The following is a 21,562-nucleotide window of genomic DNA, read 5'->3' on the forward strand; positions in this document are numbered from 1 at the left end:
CACAGAGTAGTGATGCAACACAATACCAATGATATACCTGAAACACATCGATGATATTTTCCTCCTTTGGACACACAGCTTAAACTCCTTCATAGATTTTCACCACACCACCTATCCATTATACTCTCTCTGGAACACTCCCACACTAGCATCAACTTCCTGGACACCACGATCAGCTTTTCAACAATGGAACCCTACAGACAACCATATACAAGAAACCCACAGATCATCACACCTACCTTCATAGACCCTGTAACCACCCCAAACACACCTACATCTAGGCACTCAGATACCACAGAATGTGCTCTGAGGATAAAGTCCAGGATATGCACCTTAACACACTTAAAACAATCTTCACCGAACAAGGACACTCCACCAGAGAAGTAGATCACATCATGGATTGGGCCACCCAAATACCCCAAGAGAACCTGCTTCAATACAAAAATAAACCCCCCTCCAACCACACACCCCTGGTTGTCACCTGCCGCCCCACACTGGAACCCATATGATGTGGTATCATCAAGCAGCTACAACTCATACTCGATGGGGACCCCAACCTGAAAGAAATATTTCCTGAAGCCCTACTTCTGGCTTTCAAACAACCCCCTGACCTCTCCAAGCTCATCATCAGAAGCAAGCTTCCACAGACCAGGAAACAATAACTCAAAGCATCACCAGACCCTGCCAGAACAACAATGCAAAACCTGCTGATATATCTCCACTGCTACAGTGATCAACACCCCCATTACAAAGCTTTCAAGAGCCAGGGATCCTACACATGTCTATCACTACATGTGGTGTACCTCAGCCAGGGTACTAAATGCCCCAATAACAACTATGTGGGTAAAACCAGACAGACAATCACTAACTACTCTCTCAAATTAACTCTCACAGGAAAATGATAAAAGACAAAAACACCCTATCACCTACAGCTGAACACTTTTCATAAAGCAATCACTCTATATCTGACCTATCAGTCCTCATCCTCAAAAGAAACCTGCACAACACGTTCAAAAAATGAGCCTAGGAGCTTAAATTCCTCGCTCTGCTAGACAATAACAACCATGGACTGATCAGAGACACTGGACTTACGGCTTAATTAACAACCATCTGCAGGGCCGGCTCCAGGCACCAGCTTCTCAAGCAGGTGCTTGGGGCGGCCGCTCCGGAGAGGGGTGGCAGGTCCAGGTATTCGGCGGCAATTCGGCGGACGGTCCCTCACTCTGCCTGGGAGCGAAGGACCTCCCGCCGAATTGCCGCCGCAGATCGCGATCGTGGCTTTTTTTAGATCGCGATCACGGCTTTTTTTTTTTGGCTGCTTGGAGCAGCCAAAACCCTGGAGCCGGCCCTGACCATCTGTAACCCACTATCCCCCTTTTTTTGTCTTCTGACTGCAGAGGTGTTAACTTGAATGGTTCCTTACAATATATGCTAACTATTTATACTAAACAATCTGTTCCACCTTGCATTTTATTGTGATTCTAGGATTACCTTTCCCAGACCTGAAGAAGAGCTCTGCGTGACTCGAAAGCTTGTCTCTCTCACAAACAGAAACTGGTTCAATAAAAGATATTACCTCACCCACCCTGTCTCTCTAATACCCTGGGACCAACACAGCTACAAATATATTCTCTTCTTCACAGTCAATCTATCTGTAGGAAAGTTTGCATCCCATGATGTAAGCTCATAGCCATCTATTGCCATAACAATGCTGAAGTTTCCACACGTTTCCAATATATTTGTTTGTTTTTTTAAATATTTATCTATAAAACATTTCATTTAAAAACATGGGGTTTTCCTTATAAGGTTGAAATATCTCATATGACATGCCCTATTACATCGAGTTACTAGAGCACATGCATTTAGATATCTCTGTTGTCTGTGAGGACTGCAATATTTGCAATCAGTGGGATTTGTGAACAGGTAACTTTCCCACCTAAAATACAACCCAAATGTCCTGTGTAGGGTTGAAACTCAACACCCTTCCTGAAGTTTGCCTTTATTTTGACAAATGAATGAACAATAAATAAGTCACAACCTTCTCTGCAGGTACTTAGAGCAGTTCAACCTACCTCCTTGGTCCTCTACCTCAAGTTCCAGATTTTTCCATCAGGGCAGCTGAATTCTAAAACTTGTTTCCTTCCTTATTATTCCCTCAGCTGGAGTATTAGTTTCCTCCAGACTTTATTTTACTGGCAAAGGCTGGGGTGCAGTAAGGATTTCAAGATAGACTATTAACTCCTTCTTGGCCAGGACATAATTGATGCCAGGCACAAAAGTAACTCCTTGGGAGAAGGAAGCAAGACCAAAGAGAAATGCATGAGTAGAGCCTCACTGTGAATGTGTTGTCAAACACTCTTATCTCAGGTCTGTGGTGACAAGAATTAGGGTTAGGTTTTTCAGATATAGTCAGGTAGTAGCCATAAAGGCAAGCTACTGAGCCAGAACCGGCCGTGTATTACAATGCAATATAATTTGATTACTTGCTGCAGAAGTTTGATTGGATTTTTGGAAGGAGTTAGCCCTCTAATACTATGTTACAGCCTTGCCATTACAAATTTAGCTTCTGCTGCCACCAAGCAGTTCCATTTGCAAATAAATCCTTTATGCTATTTTAAACACATCTGTATAAGAACTACGAACATGATGGACATGGTTGATTTTAAAAAGTTTCAGAAACATGGGACACATTACACCACTACATTGTTGTTGTGGTGGGTTTCTTTTTTGGACCGGGGTGGGGGTTAATCGGTTGATGGTGATGCTGAATGCCCTGGACCAAGTAAGCATTAAGCACATGGAAAAGAAGAGAATGCTGATATTTATTTATATTATAGTAATGGTTAGAGGCTCCAACCAAGACTGGGGCCCATTGTGCTCTGCTCTGTACAAAGATATAGAGTCCCGGCTCAATAAGAGTGCACTCTAAATAGCCAAGACAGACAAAGGGCAGGAGGGAAAAAACAGAGACACAGAGAAGTGAAGTGACTTGCCTGAGTTCATACAGCACCTCCCAGAATCCATGAAAAGCTAAGTGTCCATGGGGTTTGTGTCATAGAGATTAAATATTCTATTGTTTGCAGAAATCATAAAATTTTTATATGTAGTCTTTTTACAGATGGGTATAAGTCCTTCAGAAGTGATTCCCTATGTATATAGCATGCTCTGCTGCTCATGTGAAAAGCATGGAAGAAGAAAATGTGTTTTCTTATTAGTATACTGTTCCATAAAATGCAACATGAAGAGATTCAACAGTTTGCGACCTTTTTTAGCAGCACTTACAGTCACTGGACATGATTTCCGTTTTAGAGATTGTGAAATACTCTAACTTACAGGTCAAAAATAGCCTTATCTTGAACCAAATTACACTGACATTCACGCAGTGAAAGTATAGAGGTAACTGCAAAGTCTGTACAGAAATGTCTCAGAAACACATATAGAAAGCTGCACTTACTACTTTGCTGGTTAGTGCATTCACTGACAGGTCTGTAGGTAGGCAAGTGTCAGAGCACATCAGATTTGTGCAGGATGGGAAACTGTGTATTCTTTTTGGTCATAGAAGACCCATAATGTGGGATGGCTAATGGTATCATATAGGAAATAAAATCAGCATTAGGAACAAAATAACGAAGAGTTCAAATCAAAACTGGCTTATCTAAATGTAGATGATGCAACAGTGAATGAGTTGTTCAAACGATGTGCAGGTGAGATATTTAGATGAGATATTCATCAGTGATATTGTAAAAAGTTTATCCCTATTTTCTTAAAAGTTTGAATGTGTTTTGAAAGACATGTTCAGATTTTACTATTTAAGTCCCAAAGCATGGTAACAACTCTGAGCTCTTGCTGATGCCTTTGAAGTTACAATGAGATATTTCAGAAGAATCCAACAAGTTCCGGGGTTGCTAGTCAGGTCAGAGTTCTGAAGGCAGTGATCAGAAATTGTAATTTGGCTGTCACCCATTTGGAACATATTGAATGGACCTAGTTAGAGGCTGATGTAGCCCAAGTTAGGGGCGCTTTTAAGGTGATCAACATAGTCTAATCTATGGACATGTCTTTCATGATAGACTTACTCAGCATTGGGGCTGAAGTCTCTCTTGCAACAAGAAATGAAATTAAAATGCAATTAACCATGAAATGTTTGAGCCTTTGAAAAAGCTAGAAAAGTGCTATGCTGGAACTCACAGTAATGAAAGTCAATCCTGGCCCAGACATCTGAAAATTTATCACTACAGATGGCAAATTTGAAGAGGCAAACATTTCTGGTTCTTTAGAGACAAAGTGCAGAAAAATTGGACTTGCATACCTGAAGCTACCATTGAACATATTAATTCCAGATTCACCAGGCCACTATGGACACTATTCTCATGTGCTTTGACTCTACTAAGTGGCCTAGTGATAAAAAAAATTATTGACCTATTATGCGATGTACAAATTGAGTCTGCAAGACCGCTTTATACAGATAGGAGATGCCTTACCTGAGTGGCTACCTCTCAATTTAAATACCATCAAATTTACAACAAATAACAAAAGCATTGTTACACATATACATGCACTAACGACCAAGCCACCTGGCTTTCGGGATATATTATTCTCAGTGGAAATACTATTCTCATCGTCCTGCAGCATTGCAGTGGCAAAACATAAGCTTACCACAAATAATTTAATCAAAACAAGTTGATGCCTGTATCTGCAGCAAAGCACACTCCAGGATTTGATCCAAACACAAGTTAAGAGCCCAGGTATAAGACACTTTTCCAGCTCCTTCTAGCTTGAAGGGGGGACTAGGAACAAAACATATTTATGGACACCATCACAGGGAGCACTCAGAGCAACAGAAGGCAGCACTAGTACAGGATTAGATTTGCAAATTGGTATGCAAAGTTTAAAATATCATATTACAAGGAAATTATAAAATCCCATACCCAAATCAAGGGACCCATTTCAAGTAAACTAAATTACTAACATATAATGCAACATTATTCTCTACAAAAAAAAAAATCTACATTTGCAAAATTGCTATGCAAATATAGATAAACAATACAAACTTGCAAGTCCTATATATACACTTTCATAATCCTACCACATCATTTAATCAACAGATTTCATAACATCAAACAGTCATTCCATGTTCATAAAAATATCCTTGCAATCCACCAACCCATTACACTGTTGGAAAACTTTTAGAACTCTGACATGATTTAGAGTGTATAGGGACTGTATTCTTTCTGCAATCTTTGTTACATGTATTACCTATAAAAGTAACATCCAGTAATGTCTTTCCATTATAAAGCAAAAGAAAAGGGTTGAGTGGGTAATGCAAATAAAGTAGGGTGGCTGTGAATGAGGAAGACTATATGGCAGATGGGAACTGGCAAGATTGTTAACTCTTCATTGCTAGACTTTACAGTTTTTTAATGTTTTATTACTTTATTTACAAAATTATTATTTTGGGGGTATCAACTGGAAGGCATGGAACCACACTTCAAACTTTCTCATTATTAACACTTGTTTAATTTCCTCTATGAAGGTCAAGTTTTTCGGCGTTCCTACAGAGTGGCAACGGTTGTACTATTTGTAATGGCAACAGAAAATATCAAATGGAACTGAAATAAAATGTTTTGGGATATAGTGTGATAGTGTGTGTAAAAGACAAACAATATAAGGCCCAGATCCTGCAAGTGACTTCGCATAGGCACAGTGGTCTTCTAATAGATAGGCATTAGGTCCTGTCTAGGTTGGATGAGCAGGGACTAGTGAAATAGTGGTTATCACAAAAGAATGAACACTGAACTACTAAGGCCTATATAAGGCCTCTGTGTAAAAACAGATGCTGCACCTGTTTAACTGAAATCTTTTTTAAAAACCCTGTGTGGGCACACTTAATTGGTTTAGCTAGCATCTGTATATTTATCGATGCAAGTTAAACCAATGTAACTTGATTTAAAAACACATCTTTGTTTAAACAGCTGCCACTTTGTGTGTAGACCAAGCAGGAAAAGGTTTGTAAAGGTATATAAAAACTTTGTTTTGTTAACACCTATTTAACTTAAATGACCAATTAAAATTTTGGCTAATAGAAATCTTTGTTAAAATTCCATCATCCTCACCCTTTCCCTTAGTGTTAAGACTCACAATAAATAGCCCCAATGCCTCCCAGTAGTCTTCCCAAAAGCAAGGAAGACCAGACTCTGAATTCCTAATACTTCTAAGGTATAAAAACAAACAGAAAAATACTTTAAACATTTTCTTTAAAAAAAAACTTTCAGGCCCTCTTTACAGAATTTTTTTTTTTTTTAAAAGGACAAAAGCACAATTTTTAAAAACTCCTTTACAAGTCATCTTTAAGCCAACCTCTTTTGGGGAAGAAGGTATACAAAGCCAGTTCAGAAGGGATATTCAGTTTTCAGGTTGTGGGCTTCTGAGGAGAGTATATCCGCTGACTATGAGATTTTGGCCAAAATGGAAAACCTAGTGAAGCACAGCAGAGTGAAAGAAGGCTGTCTTGACAATGTCTCGTGTCACACTTGAGTTTTTGCAGTTTGTTTTGGGTTTTTTGTTGTTGTAATGTTTGGTAACAGTTTCAATTTTTTTTAAATAAATGACTGTCTATAAACTTTAAGATGTCTAATGTATTCAGGCAGTATAGACAACCTTTTCCTTCACACCCTCTCCCCTTGATGATACATCCACTGTGTGTGCTATATTCCACAATACATTATGTACAGCACTTGAAAAAATTACCATACCAACTAATCAGAAGACAAAACTTAGACTACTAAAAAATTAGGATAGCAATTCCAGTGAGGTTTGGGACAGTATCCTGGTGAGAAGTCTAGTCCTGCTCCCCTCTCTACCCTGGGAAAATGGAGAGTTCTGGGTCCTTTCCATGGTGCTATCCTTGGAAGGATTTTGGTACCAGCCTCTTGCTAACAGCTCTCTGAAATCTGCAGCCTCTGTCTGCTAGAAGGAAGACAAAGCTTCTTTTCTTCCCCTCTCCAATCTCAGAGCCTTCCTAATACTGGCTATTGTGAGGAAGGGAGCAGCCAGTCCCTGATTCGAAAGAGGCAATAGTTTAATACAAATGAATGTACAAATGTCACTGTGGATGGATGTCTTCTTAATCTGAGGTACACGTCAATTCTACAATATTACTGCATATGCAAATTATCTTACTGAAGTCTATAAATTGTTCTGCCTTTTGTCAACACATTGTACTTTCAGTTTCATAATATGACATGAAAGAGGGACTGGTCATGGACATTCTATAGAGATGATGATGTTTTGACAAAGAAATGCTTTGTACTTTGTAAAATCTATAGGGTTTGGATAGTGTTCTGTACAGTAGAATTGGCTGTTCAATGAATATGACATGTACACTGTGGTTGCTGATACTCAGCTGCAGCTAAGGAGCGTTCGTCACAAGTTAAGAAAGAGAGTGCAAAGATGGTTTTAAGCAACCTTTGATCCCTTGATCTTGAGGCCACTCGGCACCAATTTGGTTCTTTTGTGCAAGTTAAAGTAGATTCTGGTAGTTTCTAGGCTGCTCCAACTTGTGCCAACAACCCAAAGGGGTTATTACAGCAGCTGGAGATCACTAAATGCAGGGACACCACTGCCATGCCCCCTTTCTTCTAATCACATTACTTGCACTGACTCTGAGGAGCAGGGATGGGTGTAGGAGCCATTAGATTGGTTCTATGCTATTTGAGGATCCCACTACACTGTGGTAATCCTCCTAAGACTTGCTAAGCAGACTTTAAGGCTTTTTTGCACTAGTAAAACAGATCAAAGCTGTCCTGCTGTAAGGGAGAATCAAATGTGCACAATACCAGTTTTTGTTGCAGTTTCTTGAACAGATCTTTGGAGATAGAGTGTAGCACTGCCGTATACCTTAAAAATCAAAATGGGTGACGTTCCAGAAATAATAGGACTAGAGACACAGGGTAATTAGCTAAGGACCTTTCAGAAATATGTATGTTCTGTAAGAAAACTGATATCCACTGAGGGAACAAGTCGCACCCACATCAGTAAAACATCATCAACATACAGAATATAAGAAGCAGAAGTAGCAGTGGCACTGGCAGGGAATCCTGTCTCCTTCATTCAGCAATTGAAGTTCCAAAGAAAAGATATTTTATCCAGTACTAGGGAACAGACATGGAGAGTGAGGATGTTCACTGCGACAGAATGCCTATTGTAGTCAATGGGCATTTTGCCTGAAAAAAGACTTCAGGCTTGGGCTCCAAGTGATAATATCTTAACAGACACAGATATTCCTGTGCCCTTTCAAGAGGATTGCTCAAAGGAAAGTACATAACCTGTATAAAAATGTCTTTAGAATGAGCACTCGGATGCTCACAGATTATGCAGATTTCAAATTCCTTCAAAGTACTTATACACATTAGCTAGCTACACATATCTGTAGCCTTAACAGAATGTCTAGTGAGCAGCAGCATAGGCATTGGAGTTGCCTGTCACTAGACTTGGGATGATAGCATTGCATTGGTATACAATCAATCAGGCTGGGGATTTTTTTTTCTGATCACATCTATGGGCAGATAAGATGTCAGATATGGTTATCCAATGACAAAATGTGGTTGCTCTAATATCTGGCCTGTGGATTCATTGTTGCAGGAAAATTAAAATGAAATATTGTTACTGGTAGATTGTCTAAAGGCATTGCTCTATGTTCAGCTTGTTCTATTTTGGACTATTGAGGCAGAGTTATTCTCATTTGTATTCTCTTATTTTTATTGTCTATCATTTGATTTTACATTTAGCTTTGTTCTTGCTTTAATAAAAGAGAACATAAAAACAGCCATACTGGGTCACACCATGGTTGATCTTGCCCAGTATGCTCTCTCCAACAGTAGTCCATACCACAACTTAAAGAGGAGTGAACAGAACAGGGCAATTATGGTGAGATGCACCTCTGGCTTCCACTCCTTGCTTCTGGTAGTCAGAGGTTTGGACTGCCCCGAGTATGGGGCTGCATTCTTGGCTAATAGCTATTGATGGACCTATTCTCCATGAACTTACCCAGTTCTTTTTTTAACCCAATTATACTTTTGGCCATCACAACATCCCATGGCAATGGGTTCCATAGTTTAGTTGTGTGTTGTGTGAAGAAGTACTTCTTCTTGTTTGTATCAAATCTGCTGCCTATTAATTTCATTGAGTGACCTCTGTTTTTTGTATTGTGTGAAAGGATAAATAACACTTCTGTATTGATTTTTTTCCCACACCATTCATGATTTTATAGATCTCTATCATATCCCCTCTTAGTTGTCTCTTTTCTAAGATGAACAGCCCTAATCTTTTAGTCTCTCCTTGCATAAAAGTCATTTCATACCTTTGATCTCTTTGTTGCCTTCTCTGAACCTTTCCCAGTTCCACTATATTCTTTTTGAGATGGGACAACCAGAGCTGGACACACTATTTAAGGAGTGGGCACACCATGGATTTATATAGTTGCATTATAATACTGTCTGTCTTATTTGCTATTCCTTTCCTAATAGTTCCTAACATACTGTTAGCCTTTTTAACTGCTGCTAAGCATTGAGCAGAAGTTTTCAAATAAGTATCCATGGTGACTCCAAGATCTTTCTTGAGTGGTAACAGCTAATTTAGAACCCACCATTGTGTATTTATAGTTGAGATTATTTTTTCCAGTGTGCATTACTTTGCACTTATCAATGCTGAATTTCGTCTGCCATTTTGTCACCCAGTCACCCACATTTGTGAGATCCCTCTGTAAATCCTCAGTCTGCTTTGGACTTAACTATCTTGAATAGCTTTGTGTCATGTGCAAACTTTACTACTTCACTGTTAACCCTCTTTTTCCAGATTATTAATGAATAATGCTGAACAACACAGGTCCCAGTACAGATCCTTGGTCCCAGTACAGATCTCTCTCCACTGTGAAAACTGACCATTTATTCCTACCCTTTGTTTCCCATCTTTCAATCAGTTACTAATCCATGAGAGGAATACCTCTGTCTCTAAATTCAAAGGAGAGGAACCATGGGCTTCAGGTAGAACTGAGGCTATTTAATAATTTATTTAAATTCAAGTAAAAATTCTAATACCTAAATATTACCAATTGTCTATCTGGTTTGAAATCTAGGTCAAATCATTTTGGGGGGCGAGGGGTAAGGTTGGTCCAGTGTAAGTTGTGCAGATAATAATGAATGATGCATTACAAAACAGCAGTTGGGAACCAGCTGGATCCCTTAACTATTCATTTCCAGAACTTTAAATGTAGTTTTTTTTTTAAAGGTGTACATTTTTGCAAAGGGAGTGTAATACCTTTGGGTGCTGGCTGAATGCCTTTGAAATATTTCTCCCGCTGTAAAACTTACCTCCTTTGTAAAGTACTGTCAGATCTACTGATGAAAAGTGCTATATAAGAGTTAGGCATTATTAATTCATTATTATTATGTCAACCTTAATTCTTGTTTTGCCAAGTTTTTGTTTGTGAATGAGCACAAGAAGTTTAAATCAGGCTAGTGTATAAGGATGCCCTCCTCGTACAGAACTTATCAGACCTACCAAAGCAAAGCTTCTCTTTTGAAGACATGAGCAAATCCATAAAATATGCATGGAGACAGGTGGGAGAACTTTTACCCACAGAGAAAACTTCAAACATTTAAATGTTTATATCTTGAAGATATTAGGTATTTAACATGGATAGGAGATTCAACCTTTCCTTATCCCCTCTTTGGTTCTCCCGGATTCCCTGTACCTTTCTTTCTTTGTCCCCAGTTCTCTCCATCCCTTCTTCCATACCTCACCCTGATCCCTGTATATCCCCTATCTGGGCTTCTCACAGGTCCTCTGTGCACCTCAACCATGACCCCCAACTCCCCTGCTCCTTTTCAAGCCCTCCAGTTCTCTGCATCCCATTATACACTTTTCTCTCTCACCCACCACCACCTACTCCCCTCCATGTTTCAACATGGTCCCCTGCACACACTCTTCTATGCCTCCTCAGTTCCCTGTACACACATCCGATATGTCTTCCACCAGAGATCACACGTACCCTCATACTCATCCCTTATATGCTTTGACAAGTCTCCTGCCCTGTTCCAGGTTCCCCTTCCTCCCAGCAATCTTGGATTCCCTCATTCAGAGATCAGGAAGTAAAGCTCCAGGCAGGCCACGTCCCTCCTGGTCCCCCACATTCTCTCCATATACTGAATACCTGCCTGTCTGTGTGACACCCTTTCTACTACCAGCAGACTAGCAGTTGCAACAAAGCCTAGACTGTTCCCCCTCCACAAAAGTACTAAAGACATTTCTCCTCAACAAGGCCAAGAAAACAAGACCTATTTGAAGTTTGCAGGCAGAACCACCTGAGAGATATGACAACTGTAAAAATAATTTTGAAGTTATGGTGAGTCAAAAATTTTCTGAATGTTATCAAACTACCAGAAAAAAATCTGCCAAGGCATGAGATGTGGCAACATTTCAGGGGAATCAGTTTCACTTGGGTGAAGTTAGAGGAGATTAACAACTATTTTCATAGTGGGGAAAGCGACAAAGAGTCCTGTGGCACCTTATAGACAATACGTCTGTTAGTCTATAAGGTGCCATGGGACTCTTTGTCACTTTTTACAGATCCAGACTAACACGGCTACCCCTCTGATAGTGGAGAAACTAACTTCAATCTTAAATGTGGAGTGGAGTATTGCTGCTCCTTACTACATCAAGCACCCAGGATAGGTTTCACAGCATGTTTGGAATTTTACCCTGTGGCCACTTGTCAACCACAGACTCGAAGATAGTAAGAAAAGCTAAAATCTGAAATGGGATGGAGAGGCTGACACCACTTCAAAGGGAGCATCCCGAATCCCAAAGCCAATGAGGAAACCAGCAGCCAGCCACACCCACCTCCTTTGACAGCTCCCAAATAGCAAATACAAACACCAACAACTGAAGCCTCATTTGGTGCCCTTCCTCCCATGCAGAGCACGTTAACTTTAGCAAATATTGACCGCCTTTTGCATCAGAACAAACGCTGCCCCGGCCAGGAGTGGGGAGGGAACGTGACAAGTTAGTCCCCTCTCCCCACAGGAAAAAAAAAGGAGTCAGGCTGATGCTGTCGGTTATGGGAAGCGTATGTGGCAGGGATCTGCAGTGTGTCTACGAGGGGTGCAGTGCCCAGGCCCTCCAGGGGTGCCTGTCCCGTGCTGGTACAATAACCAGCTGGTCCAGCGAGTCCTGAACGTGCTGGGGTCCCCGTGCTCTAGCTGCCTTCGCCAGCGCCTTCCCCCTGACAGCTCCCGCGGCTCCGGCCAGGCCCCGGTAACACGGGGCAGCAGGGGATGCTCCACGCTGGGGCGCGCCCCTTCCCTCCAAGGCCGGAGGCCGTTCAGACTGGCCGGGGTGCAGCGCTGCGAGCAGGGCCCCGCCGGGAGCTGGAGAGGGGATGGGGGCTTTGTGAACAGAGGGGCGGGCAAGACGCCCCCGAGCGGGCCCCGAGGCTCAGCGGGGGCGAACCCCCAAAGGGCTGCGCCCCGCACAGCACTTGCCGGAGACTCGGTGTCTCTGGGGCGGAGCTGTCAGTGCGAGGGCCCGGCCCAGCCCCTCGGTCTCGCCGGGCGGGAAGCCCCTCACCATCTGCAGACCCCCACCCGCCTCCCGGCCCTGGTCCCTGTCCCTCACCGCAGGGTGGGCCCCACGCAGGCCGTGTCCGTGCTCTCGATCTCCTGCAGGATCCGCTCATGCTCGGGGAGGCTCTCCGCCATCTTGGGTGGGAGGGAACCAGGCAGCGGCGCCGCTGCGGGACGCGCTGGGGAGGCGGCGCTGCAGGCCCGGGACCGGGCTCCTGCGCTCCACGCGCCCACCCCGAAAGCTGCAGAGCCGGGTCCGCCGCTAGCGCCCAGCCCACCCGCTCCGCAGCGGCTGCTGGGGGTACAGGGGAGCGGGGAGACGTGCGCACTCTGAGCTGAGAGGGCGGTGGGGGGACAGGCAGGGGCCGGGGCTGCTGGAACTGGAGGGCGGAGCAGGGATTCAGCCAGAAGGAACTGGGGCTCGGGAGGATTGGGCAAGGGAAGACCGGAGAGAAGCGTCCAGGGTTAAGAGTGCGGAGGGAAAAGGTAAGAGAGTGTCTGCCTAGATCGCACAAGAGGACTCTGCTGGTCTGCGTGGCTCTTAGCTCCCAAATGCAGCAGCAAACTAGAAAACAAGTCTAGCCACGCTTCCCGCACACGCCAGATCATAATAGTAAATGATCATATAAATCCAGTCTTGGCACATTTGAGTTCGTCAAAAATCAGGCACCGGCACCTGGATGGATCTAGCCAAATTTTGGCCCCCAGCACCAAATTCTAATGCATAAACTGAGAACCAGTCTAACGGCTCTTACTTCGCCAAAAATTTTGGACCTTCACACATCCCAACACATAAACGCTACAAAAACATCCTTTCAGCACGTGGATTCTGCTGGAGACCCTCCCCCCGCTTCCCCCACACACACACCCCCACACCCATCATAAATTCCAGGGCCACTCCTACTGCACCAAAAATTCTAGACCCTGGTACATCCTTGTGCATAGGTGCTATAAACACCCAGGTGTTGCCCAACCCAACAGTTTGGTTTGGGGTTTTGTTGTTGTTCTTTTTTGTTTGTTTTGCTATTCATCTCTCAATTCTACACCATTAAGAGATCACTTATAGCTGCTCCTAGGCCCTTTTACAAATCTGGTCCCCTATTACATTCTGGAACAGGAGCACTTAAAAAAATCAAAATATGGACCAGAATCCAGCAAGGTCCATTTTTCATCTAGATCCCAAGGCCTTTTTACATTCTAAACAGACAGCAAGTGTAGCTATCTTTTTTAAATTAGATAAATGTGTATCCAATTTAATTGTTTTTCCGAGAGGCCATGATAACTTTGGAGATTGGTGAAAGAATGAGCTGGACGTTTTGGATCTAGACCTGTATCTGGATTTTTTAAGTGCTAGTGTGGAGTAGACTTAGAGACCTACAGCCAAAATTTGCTAGACCCAACAAGACCTAGGTGCCAGATATGTGGTTTTGTGTTGCTTTTGCAGCAGGATTTATTGGAACTTGGATTTTTCTGTTCAAGCAGAAATAAAAACATGCATTGTCCATTTTGACAATACACGTTGTGGGTCACAACCAAAAATGGTAGAATCCAGCAAGCTCCAGATGCTGGATATATGTCTTTGTGGTTCTATTGACCAAGAATGCAACAGGGCCTTCATTTTGCAGTGGAATTAGAGCAGCTAGCAGTATTTCTCTCTTTAGCTAGTAGAAATTAGAAATTGTATTTGGGATAAAAACATTACAAGCTGGATCCAAGAAGATCCAAGTGTTGGACAGTGGGGTTTTTTGGTGCTGCCGGATCAGTTTTCTAGTTCTAGATTTCTTTGGTGCGTTATTATTATTTTTTATTTATTTTCACTGAGAACTGCTTCATTTTTCTCTGTTTAGCTTAGAGAACTAGATAGATTGGGGATAAAAATTTGCAAGATTCAGTTGGATCTGTGTACCAGATATGTGTTTTTCCACTGCTTTGGGGCTCAGATAAATCAGAGTCCTTATTTTTGCAGAGAAGTAGGAGCTGCTCACTTGATTTCTATTTTGATTGTACGTTTGGGTTTTGGGGCCAAAAATTGCCAAGGTCCATGGGCCAGACCTGGATTTTTTACAGTGCAAAGTTATCTGTGCACAAATGGAAGCCAACTTTTGAAAATTTGGTCCTTAAAAGTGGCTTGCCCATTTATGGCTTTTCCTAGACTAGAAAATCTAACCTTTGCTAACAATAGTTATCAGCACTGTGTGTAACTTAACCAGCCTAGAATGTGCATTAGCTGCAATTGTGTTCTGCATCATTTCAGTAACTGTAATTAAACCACCATCAAGCACTAGGCCACAGTTAATGAAACAGAACTGATGTTTGGATGTTGTCTACACTTGCAGCTAGATCATTTTCAGCTTTGGTTCAGCTGAACCTATTGGTGACATCCATAGTCAGCAACAGGTAGTTTTTCTAAGTGTAGACAAGCTTCTCCAAAGTACGGTTCGGGCAGTGATGCAGGAAGGAGATAACTCAGAGTGGGGAAACTATTTTCAGGTTTTAGCTACCTTTTCTATATTATTTCCCTGTATAAATCATTGATATATAGTAAAATTCTTCCTACATTCCTTTTTTCCATCACTCAAGTTATTTACAGAATAGGGTGATAGATGCAAGTTTCAGGAAAAAATAAATGTATTTCTAAATGAAGATATATGGTTTCTTTCTTTAGTCTGATCCTTACTACAAATGGACATCCACAATACCAGATCAGCTATTTTTAACACTCTGCTGCAGACACCAACAATAAAGCTAAACATCCAGTCTTTAATATATAAGCTTCATGTCCATGAAAATGCAATAAACTGTTAATGCATTATTTCTAATTTTTTCAGACATTTAGGAATGTCACTAAATAAAACTTAACTGCATGTAGATACACTTTAATAATAAACAAGGGTAGTGTCTGTCTAAAATATCTGAATTAAAAGTCATTCACCTATTTTTTCAAGCATGTCGCTGATGGCATTGGCTGATAACAAATTAAAAGCATTCCATTATGGAAAAACAGTGATTGTTTCTTGTTTTCATTTATAAAAGTAATTTCTTGCTTCATGGAGCACTTGTGGTAAGTCTGTAAAGACACCCCTTGTCCTAGTGAGAAGGGGTTCAGTAGAGGCCTTTAATCTATGCTTGTTCCTTTAGGGCCCAATCCTACTCCCATTGAATTTAAAGGAAGTTTTCCTATGAATTTCAGTATGTGCAGGATTAGGTCTCCTGTACCTGGGGGTGAGGGAAACAACAGCCTAAGAATAAAACAAATCCTTTTTATACAATATAATATGATAGAAATGATGCCTACCTTAAACTGGTTCCAAGAGGCAGTTCAAACGACTCAATCTCAGCAAAGACATTTTCATATATTTTATCTTTGTTTTCTTCTGAATAAAGCTCCAGCAAGTTTAGTTTGCTTTTTCTAGCCATTGCAGAGCATGAAACAGTTCTAACTTCAGGGCAGGACTTTTATTCTGTTTACTATCATTACCAGAATGAATCTGTAGTCAGCAAAACCAGCAGTGAAAAATCAGACCCTGGGCTGACCTCGTGATTCCTGCGGACTTTGTGTCCACGAACGCTGCCCAGCTGCTGTTTTCCTATCTCCTCTAGTAACGTGCCTATTACACTGTACCCACTTCATTAATGTCTTTTCTTGAAGATGGACTTATTTATTATTTTCAGGGAAACTTTGTTGTCAAAAGCATTGAATAATTCATTAACACATTTAAAACATTTCACTGATGATAAATATTGCAGATGAAAGGGGACACCAAAAACCTGAAATTTAGTTATCTCAAAATATGATTTACAAGTAGTTTCAGACAGGACACTTACCTTTGAGTCCCTCTATCAATTTTTGTGGATTTGAAATCACATTTTCCTATTTTCCAAATGTTTGTCTTTTCCCTGTTGCTTTGTGAAAGACCCACAGAAACAGAAAACTGTTAGGGAAAAGGGCTGTGAAATGCAAAAGTACACTAAAAAAGCAAAGAAAATATTTATGCTTTAATCTCTTTCAGTTTAGTCATTTTAGGTGTCATTTGTACAGTAGTAGGTAAACTGTTCAAATAGAAATGTGGTTTTTACGTTGATTGTGTCCCTTCGTGCTATAAACAAAATTCACACCAATTCATTATGCAGGCCTCAATCTTGCATTGAGAACCTAGTGGGTAGACTCCTGACTCTGCTCTGAGCACCACTGATTTCAAGTCATTGTCTAACCATTAATCTACAGCAGGGAAAATATCGGGTACAGCTTCCTCAAATGAATCTCAACCTCTTTTGTCAAACTTGAGAATAGAGTGCCAGATTAATTGAGAAACAAACGACTTGAAGCCTAATACTGGCAGGCAGTGTTGTGTGGAAAGGGCAGTCTTTTTATAGCTTATCTATTTTGGTATCTCCCTCAGAGACTTCCATAAAAACTTGATTTAGATCCCAAACCTGCTCCTGCTGAAATGAATGTGAGTGTTACCATTACATCAATAAGAGTAGGACTGACCCCTGATTGCTAGGATCTTTAAGCAAAGCTGTTATGTGCAGCAGAGACCCCAAAAATTTAGCAGCAATCTCTTTATTATAAATTTTGTGCTGTTTTCAGAGAAATATCTCTTGCACAAGCTTCTTCTCTACTTGCTGTCTTTATTCTTTAAATAAAAGTTAACTGCTCTGTAATAAATATTTCAGGTGCTCACTATTGTGTAACAACTAGTGTTTGGGATTCATCTTTTGTATCATTAACAGATAATACACACTTGTGATTGACCCATCCAGCCACTGGATGTCACACAAATGCAGATGAAAGGATGGCTTGACTAACAGTTCTAATCTTGCACTACAAGAAGGGAGATTAGGTATTAACTTTTAAAATAATTGAGGACATTAAAAAGTTAGTTTAATAATTACAAAAGTTATTAAAATGATTAATTGGTGGCCTGAGTCACACCTACATTTCCTGGTTTTGTCCACTTACACTACATTTCTGATTCAAGGTCAAAAGATGTAATAAATGAAACCACAGGACTCTAACTTCCATTAGATCCAGCTACTTCTCTTGTAGGACTGTATCCAGAAATCAATATGGTTCATTTTTATGGGGATCTCTGCAACCATCCTCACAGCTATGTTACTGGCCATCCTTGGAAGATAAGCACAGCTACTGTCGATGAATGGATTCATTGGATTTGGTACATTCTTACCATGTAATGAACAAATTAACTTTTTGCTTGTTAAACAACTAGGTGGGCTGTATTAAGTACATGAAACTAATGGGCCTACTTACAGACTAAGGTACTACTCAAAAATTGGGGCCATAAGTTTATTTTTAACAGACATATAGAGGGTATGGGGCCCAATCCTAGAAAGTACTGTGTGCCTTCAATGCCATTGACTGAAATTTGAGTTGAGAGCACTCTGTACATTGCCAGTTCTAGCCCAGTGTGTATTAGGGTATGCATGGAGAAACAAGGAGACTTGGTGCTCTGATTATTTTTGTAGCTTTTTCTCCTACTTTTGTTTTGAGATGGTTTGACTTAATGTTCTTAGCTGTCCATATAAATCAGTGGAAAATATCTGATCATCATAAACCGTTTGATGGTAAAGTTATAGGGCTTGTCGTCACTTCATTGTTAGTTCAAGGTATAACTCAAGTGTTGCCCCTAATCTGACTCACAGTTACACACAAAAATCTCTAGTCTCTCGAGTTAAATGGTGCTTTCAGTTCAATGTAGTTGGCCCAGTGGGGGAGTGGGTTGAAGCTTGAGCTAATAATGTAGTGGGGATGCAACTTATGATCCACTCAAGTGCTGAGAGTCCCTCAAAGCCTTTTGCAAAATTCCCACCATGGGTTATTTGTTGCACCTTTGCCTTCTGCCTTCCAGGATACATACCCCACTTCAGCAGTCAGCTCTGGGCACCTATAGCATTTGTTCTAGCTTTGCTATTGCACTTGTTCAGTCTGGTGATGAGTCGGGGGGAAAACCTTCCCAGTGTGTGGCTAGCTGGTCTGAGGCTGACACCAAGTGGTTCAGCTGTGGTGTAATGCCAGCAGGACTTATGATTACACCCTGGACAGCTCAAGGGCCCCTGGGGAAGTCTGTGGGTCATCAACTGTGCAGGGGTGCTGGAACACTTTTTAAAGTGGGGGTGCTGAGAGCCATTGAACTAAAATGTAAATCCTGTACATAATGGAAACCATTTCAAGCCAGCACCCCCACACCCCTAGTTCCAGCGCCTATGCACCTGTGGATGACTCTGAGCCACAGTTGTCACCAGCCACAATGGCTTCAGTGCTGACACTCATCATGGGGGCCACAGCCATTCTGCCCTCACCCACGACTCTGGGGAGGTGATGGGGAAACAGGTCAGGGAGGAAGCAAAAGAGGAACTAGCATTGCCTCAGCTAGGTGAAGACTCAATTCACTATTACTGTAATGGTTGGGGGGGAATGGCATAAAAGACTCATCACTAGCTGTAGAGAACTAACCTGTACTGGATGATGATGGGTGATGGAGGGCGGGCAAATGCTGGTTGTAGCTTCCCTACTTGGCACAGGAACTGCCATTTCCACCCACCTCCCCAAAAGCCTGCATCTCTCTCAATCCCACCCTGGCATCCAGAGAGTGGACTTCAGATACTGCTGCATCTGTGGTCTCTGCTGGTCCTGGAAATCACCATTACCCCTGCCCCCAAGCATTATCCTCCCTCCCCAGAACCCACAGCGCAGGATTCAGCTGCTGCTGTGTCTAATGGAACCACCATTTCCATACACCCCAGCATCCCTCCGTCCCCACCTCTTGGCATCCAGTAGCGATGCTCTATATTCCCTGCTGGGTGTGACAATTGCCATTCCTGCACCCATCTCCCAGAATCCACACTCCCACCCCACAGCATACATGTGCAGTCCAAGTTGCAGTTCAAGACCTGGGGGGAAATTAAACATTTTAACTGAGCCTTATTGTAAAGCACACTGCTGCACGCAAGGTGCTGGAACAGTTTTTATAGTGGGAGTGCTGATGATGGAAACCATTGAAACCATGTTTTTGGTGTTTGTTATTACAGCCATTTTGCACAGAAAACTTCCCTTGACTTGAATGGGAGTGATTACAAGATTTTAAACAGAGGGGACAAGCAATAGCTAATTGTTAATGATGAGCTACTTTAGCCACATATCTTTCATAGTTGTCAGTGTTCTATGTATTATTGGGGTTTGCAACGATAATATATCGTTTTGAAAAACAAAACCTGAAATTGTATAAAGAATAAGATTTAATTATAAAGTAAACAGTTGAATGATATGGTGTGTTGGTTATGTATTTGTAATTTGTATTTGTAACACTTTGATCTCTGCAATCCAGTCCTTTTGAGATTAACACATTTTGGACAAACTAAGAAGTTTAATATTAAACCTGTAGGAACTACACAGATAACCTTTTATATATTGGCTAGGAGTCCCCTGGAGTGTGAGAGGGGTGTATCATTCACCAAAGTTTGTTGGAGATGAGTCATAACTTTTATTTTCAACAGCACCTTGCCGTGATTGTAATAAGGGATTACAGAAGATACTGTACTATAGCTTGTCATACATGAAATAATTATTTCTATTTATGCAATCCACACACTCTTTCACTGCTTGTCAGAATACAATTAGTGCAAGGAACTAGTTCAGAGAATAAAAAATGAACCGTGGAGGAAGCTAAAAATTGTATGATGCAAACATTATGCAGACACTTTTTATTTTATGTTGGGAATTTTGGATCAATATATTTATTAACATTTCATGTTTAGATCTATGCTGTCTCTTCTGCTCTCCCCTCCCCAAATTAGGAGGTCAAAGGAATCCTGGTTTTGCCAGGATCAGTGGAGGTTGGCCAGGGAAGCATCATCCTAGCCAAAATGCATTCTCTTTCTCTCTGTATGTGCAGATGTTTCAAGCTATTCTTAAAGGGGAGGAGCAAAAATGTATTTTGTTCACATTCTTTTATTAAACTGGGAGATACTATGGTGATGAGGGCAATTTAAGTAGCTATATAAAAAGGTAGATGAACTGGTATATTGTATGGCTAGATCATCAGTGCATGTTTTGCAAAAAATATTTGTATTTACCAACTACCAAATCTTTTAGGGAAACACCCAGACTTTGGGGGAAAATTTGTTCTTGTCCAGGGACTATCATAAGAATGGCCCTACTTGGTCAGACCAAAGGTCCATCTACCCCAATATCCTGTCTTCTAACAGTGGCTAGTGCCAGGTGCCCCAGAGGGAATGAACAGAACAGGTAATCATCAACTGATCCATCCCCTGCCACTCATTCTCAGCTTCTGGCAAACAGAAGCTAGTGACACCATTCCTGCCCATCCTGGCTCATAACCATTGATGGACCTATCCTCCATGAATTTATCTAGTTCTTTTTTTAACCCTGTTATGGTCTTGGCCTTCACAACATCCTCTGGCAAGGAGTTCCACAGGTTGACTGTGAGTTGTGTGAAGAAATACTTCTTTTTATTTGTTTTAAACCTGCTGCCTATTAATTTCGTTTGGTGACCCTTAGTTCTTGTGTTATGAGAAGTAGTAAACACTTCCTTACCTACTTTCTCTACACCAGTCATGATTTTATAGACCTGAGTCATATCTCCCCTCAGCCGTCTCTTTTCCGAGCTGAAAAGTCCCTGTTTTATTAATCTCTCCTCATATGGCAGCCGTTCCATACCCCTAATAATTTTTGTTGCCCTTTTCTTAACCTTTTCCAATTCCAATATATCTTTTTTTGAGATGGGGCGACTACATCTGCACACAATATTCAAGATGTGGGTGTACCGTGGATTTATATAGAGGCAACATGATATTTTCTGTCCTATTATCTATCCCTTTCTTAATTATTCCCAGTATTCTGTTTGCTTTTTTGACTGCCACTGCACATTGAGTGGATGTTTTCAGAGAACTATCCACAATGA

At 41.4% G+C, this 21,562-nt stretch overlaps 1 protein-coding gene and 1 long non-coding RNA gene across 5 annotated transcripts in view; one reads left to right on the plus strand and one right to left on the minus strand.

Annotated features, from left to right (window-relative positions):
• The window catches only part of EXOC6 (exocyst complex component 6), a 186,445-nt gene extending 170,258 nt beyond the window's left edge, over window positions 1-16,187 (minus strand). For 2 of the 4 annotated variants that reach the window (XM_005301283.5, XM_042856808.2), the window contains exon 1: window positions 12,673-12,899. In XM_005301283.5, coding sequence (XP_005301340.1) covers window positions 12,673-12,755 — 83 coding nt within the window. In that variant the 5' untranslated portion in view covers window positions 12,756-12,899. Of the gene's footprint in view, window positions 1-12,672; window positions 12,900-15,915 lie in introns of those variants that run through there. The other 2 variants (XM_024101232.3, XM_024101235.3) reach the window with 2 other exon arrangements.
• Window positions 12,956-21,562, plus strand: part of LOC135972905 (uncharacterized) — a 28,052-nt gene continuing 19,445 nt past the window's right edge. The window contains exon 1 of the long non-coding RNA XR_010589508.1: window positions 12,956-13,106. This is a non-coding gene — a long non-coding RNA (uncharacterized LOC135972905). The remainder of the gene's footprint in view (window positions 13,107-21,562) is intronic.

This window comes from Chrysemys picta, chromosome 7 (assembly GCF_011386835.1).
Source record: "Chrysemys picta bellii isolate R12L10 chromosome 7, ASM1138683v2, whole genome shotgun sequence".
Taxonomy (NCBI): Eukaryota; Metazoa; Chordata; order Testudines; family Emydidae; genus Chrysemys; species Chrysemys picta.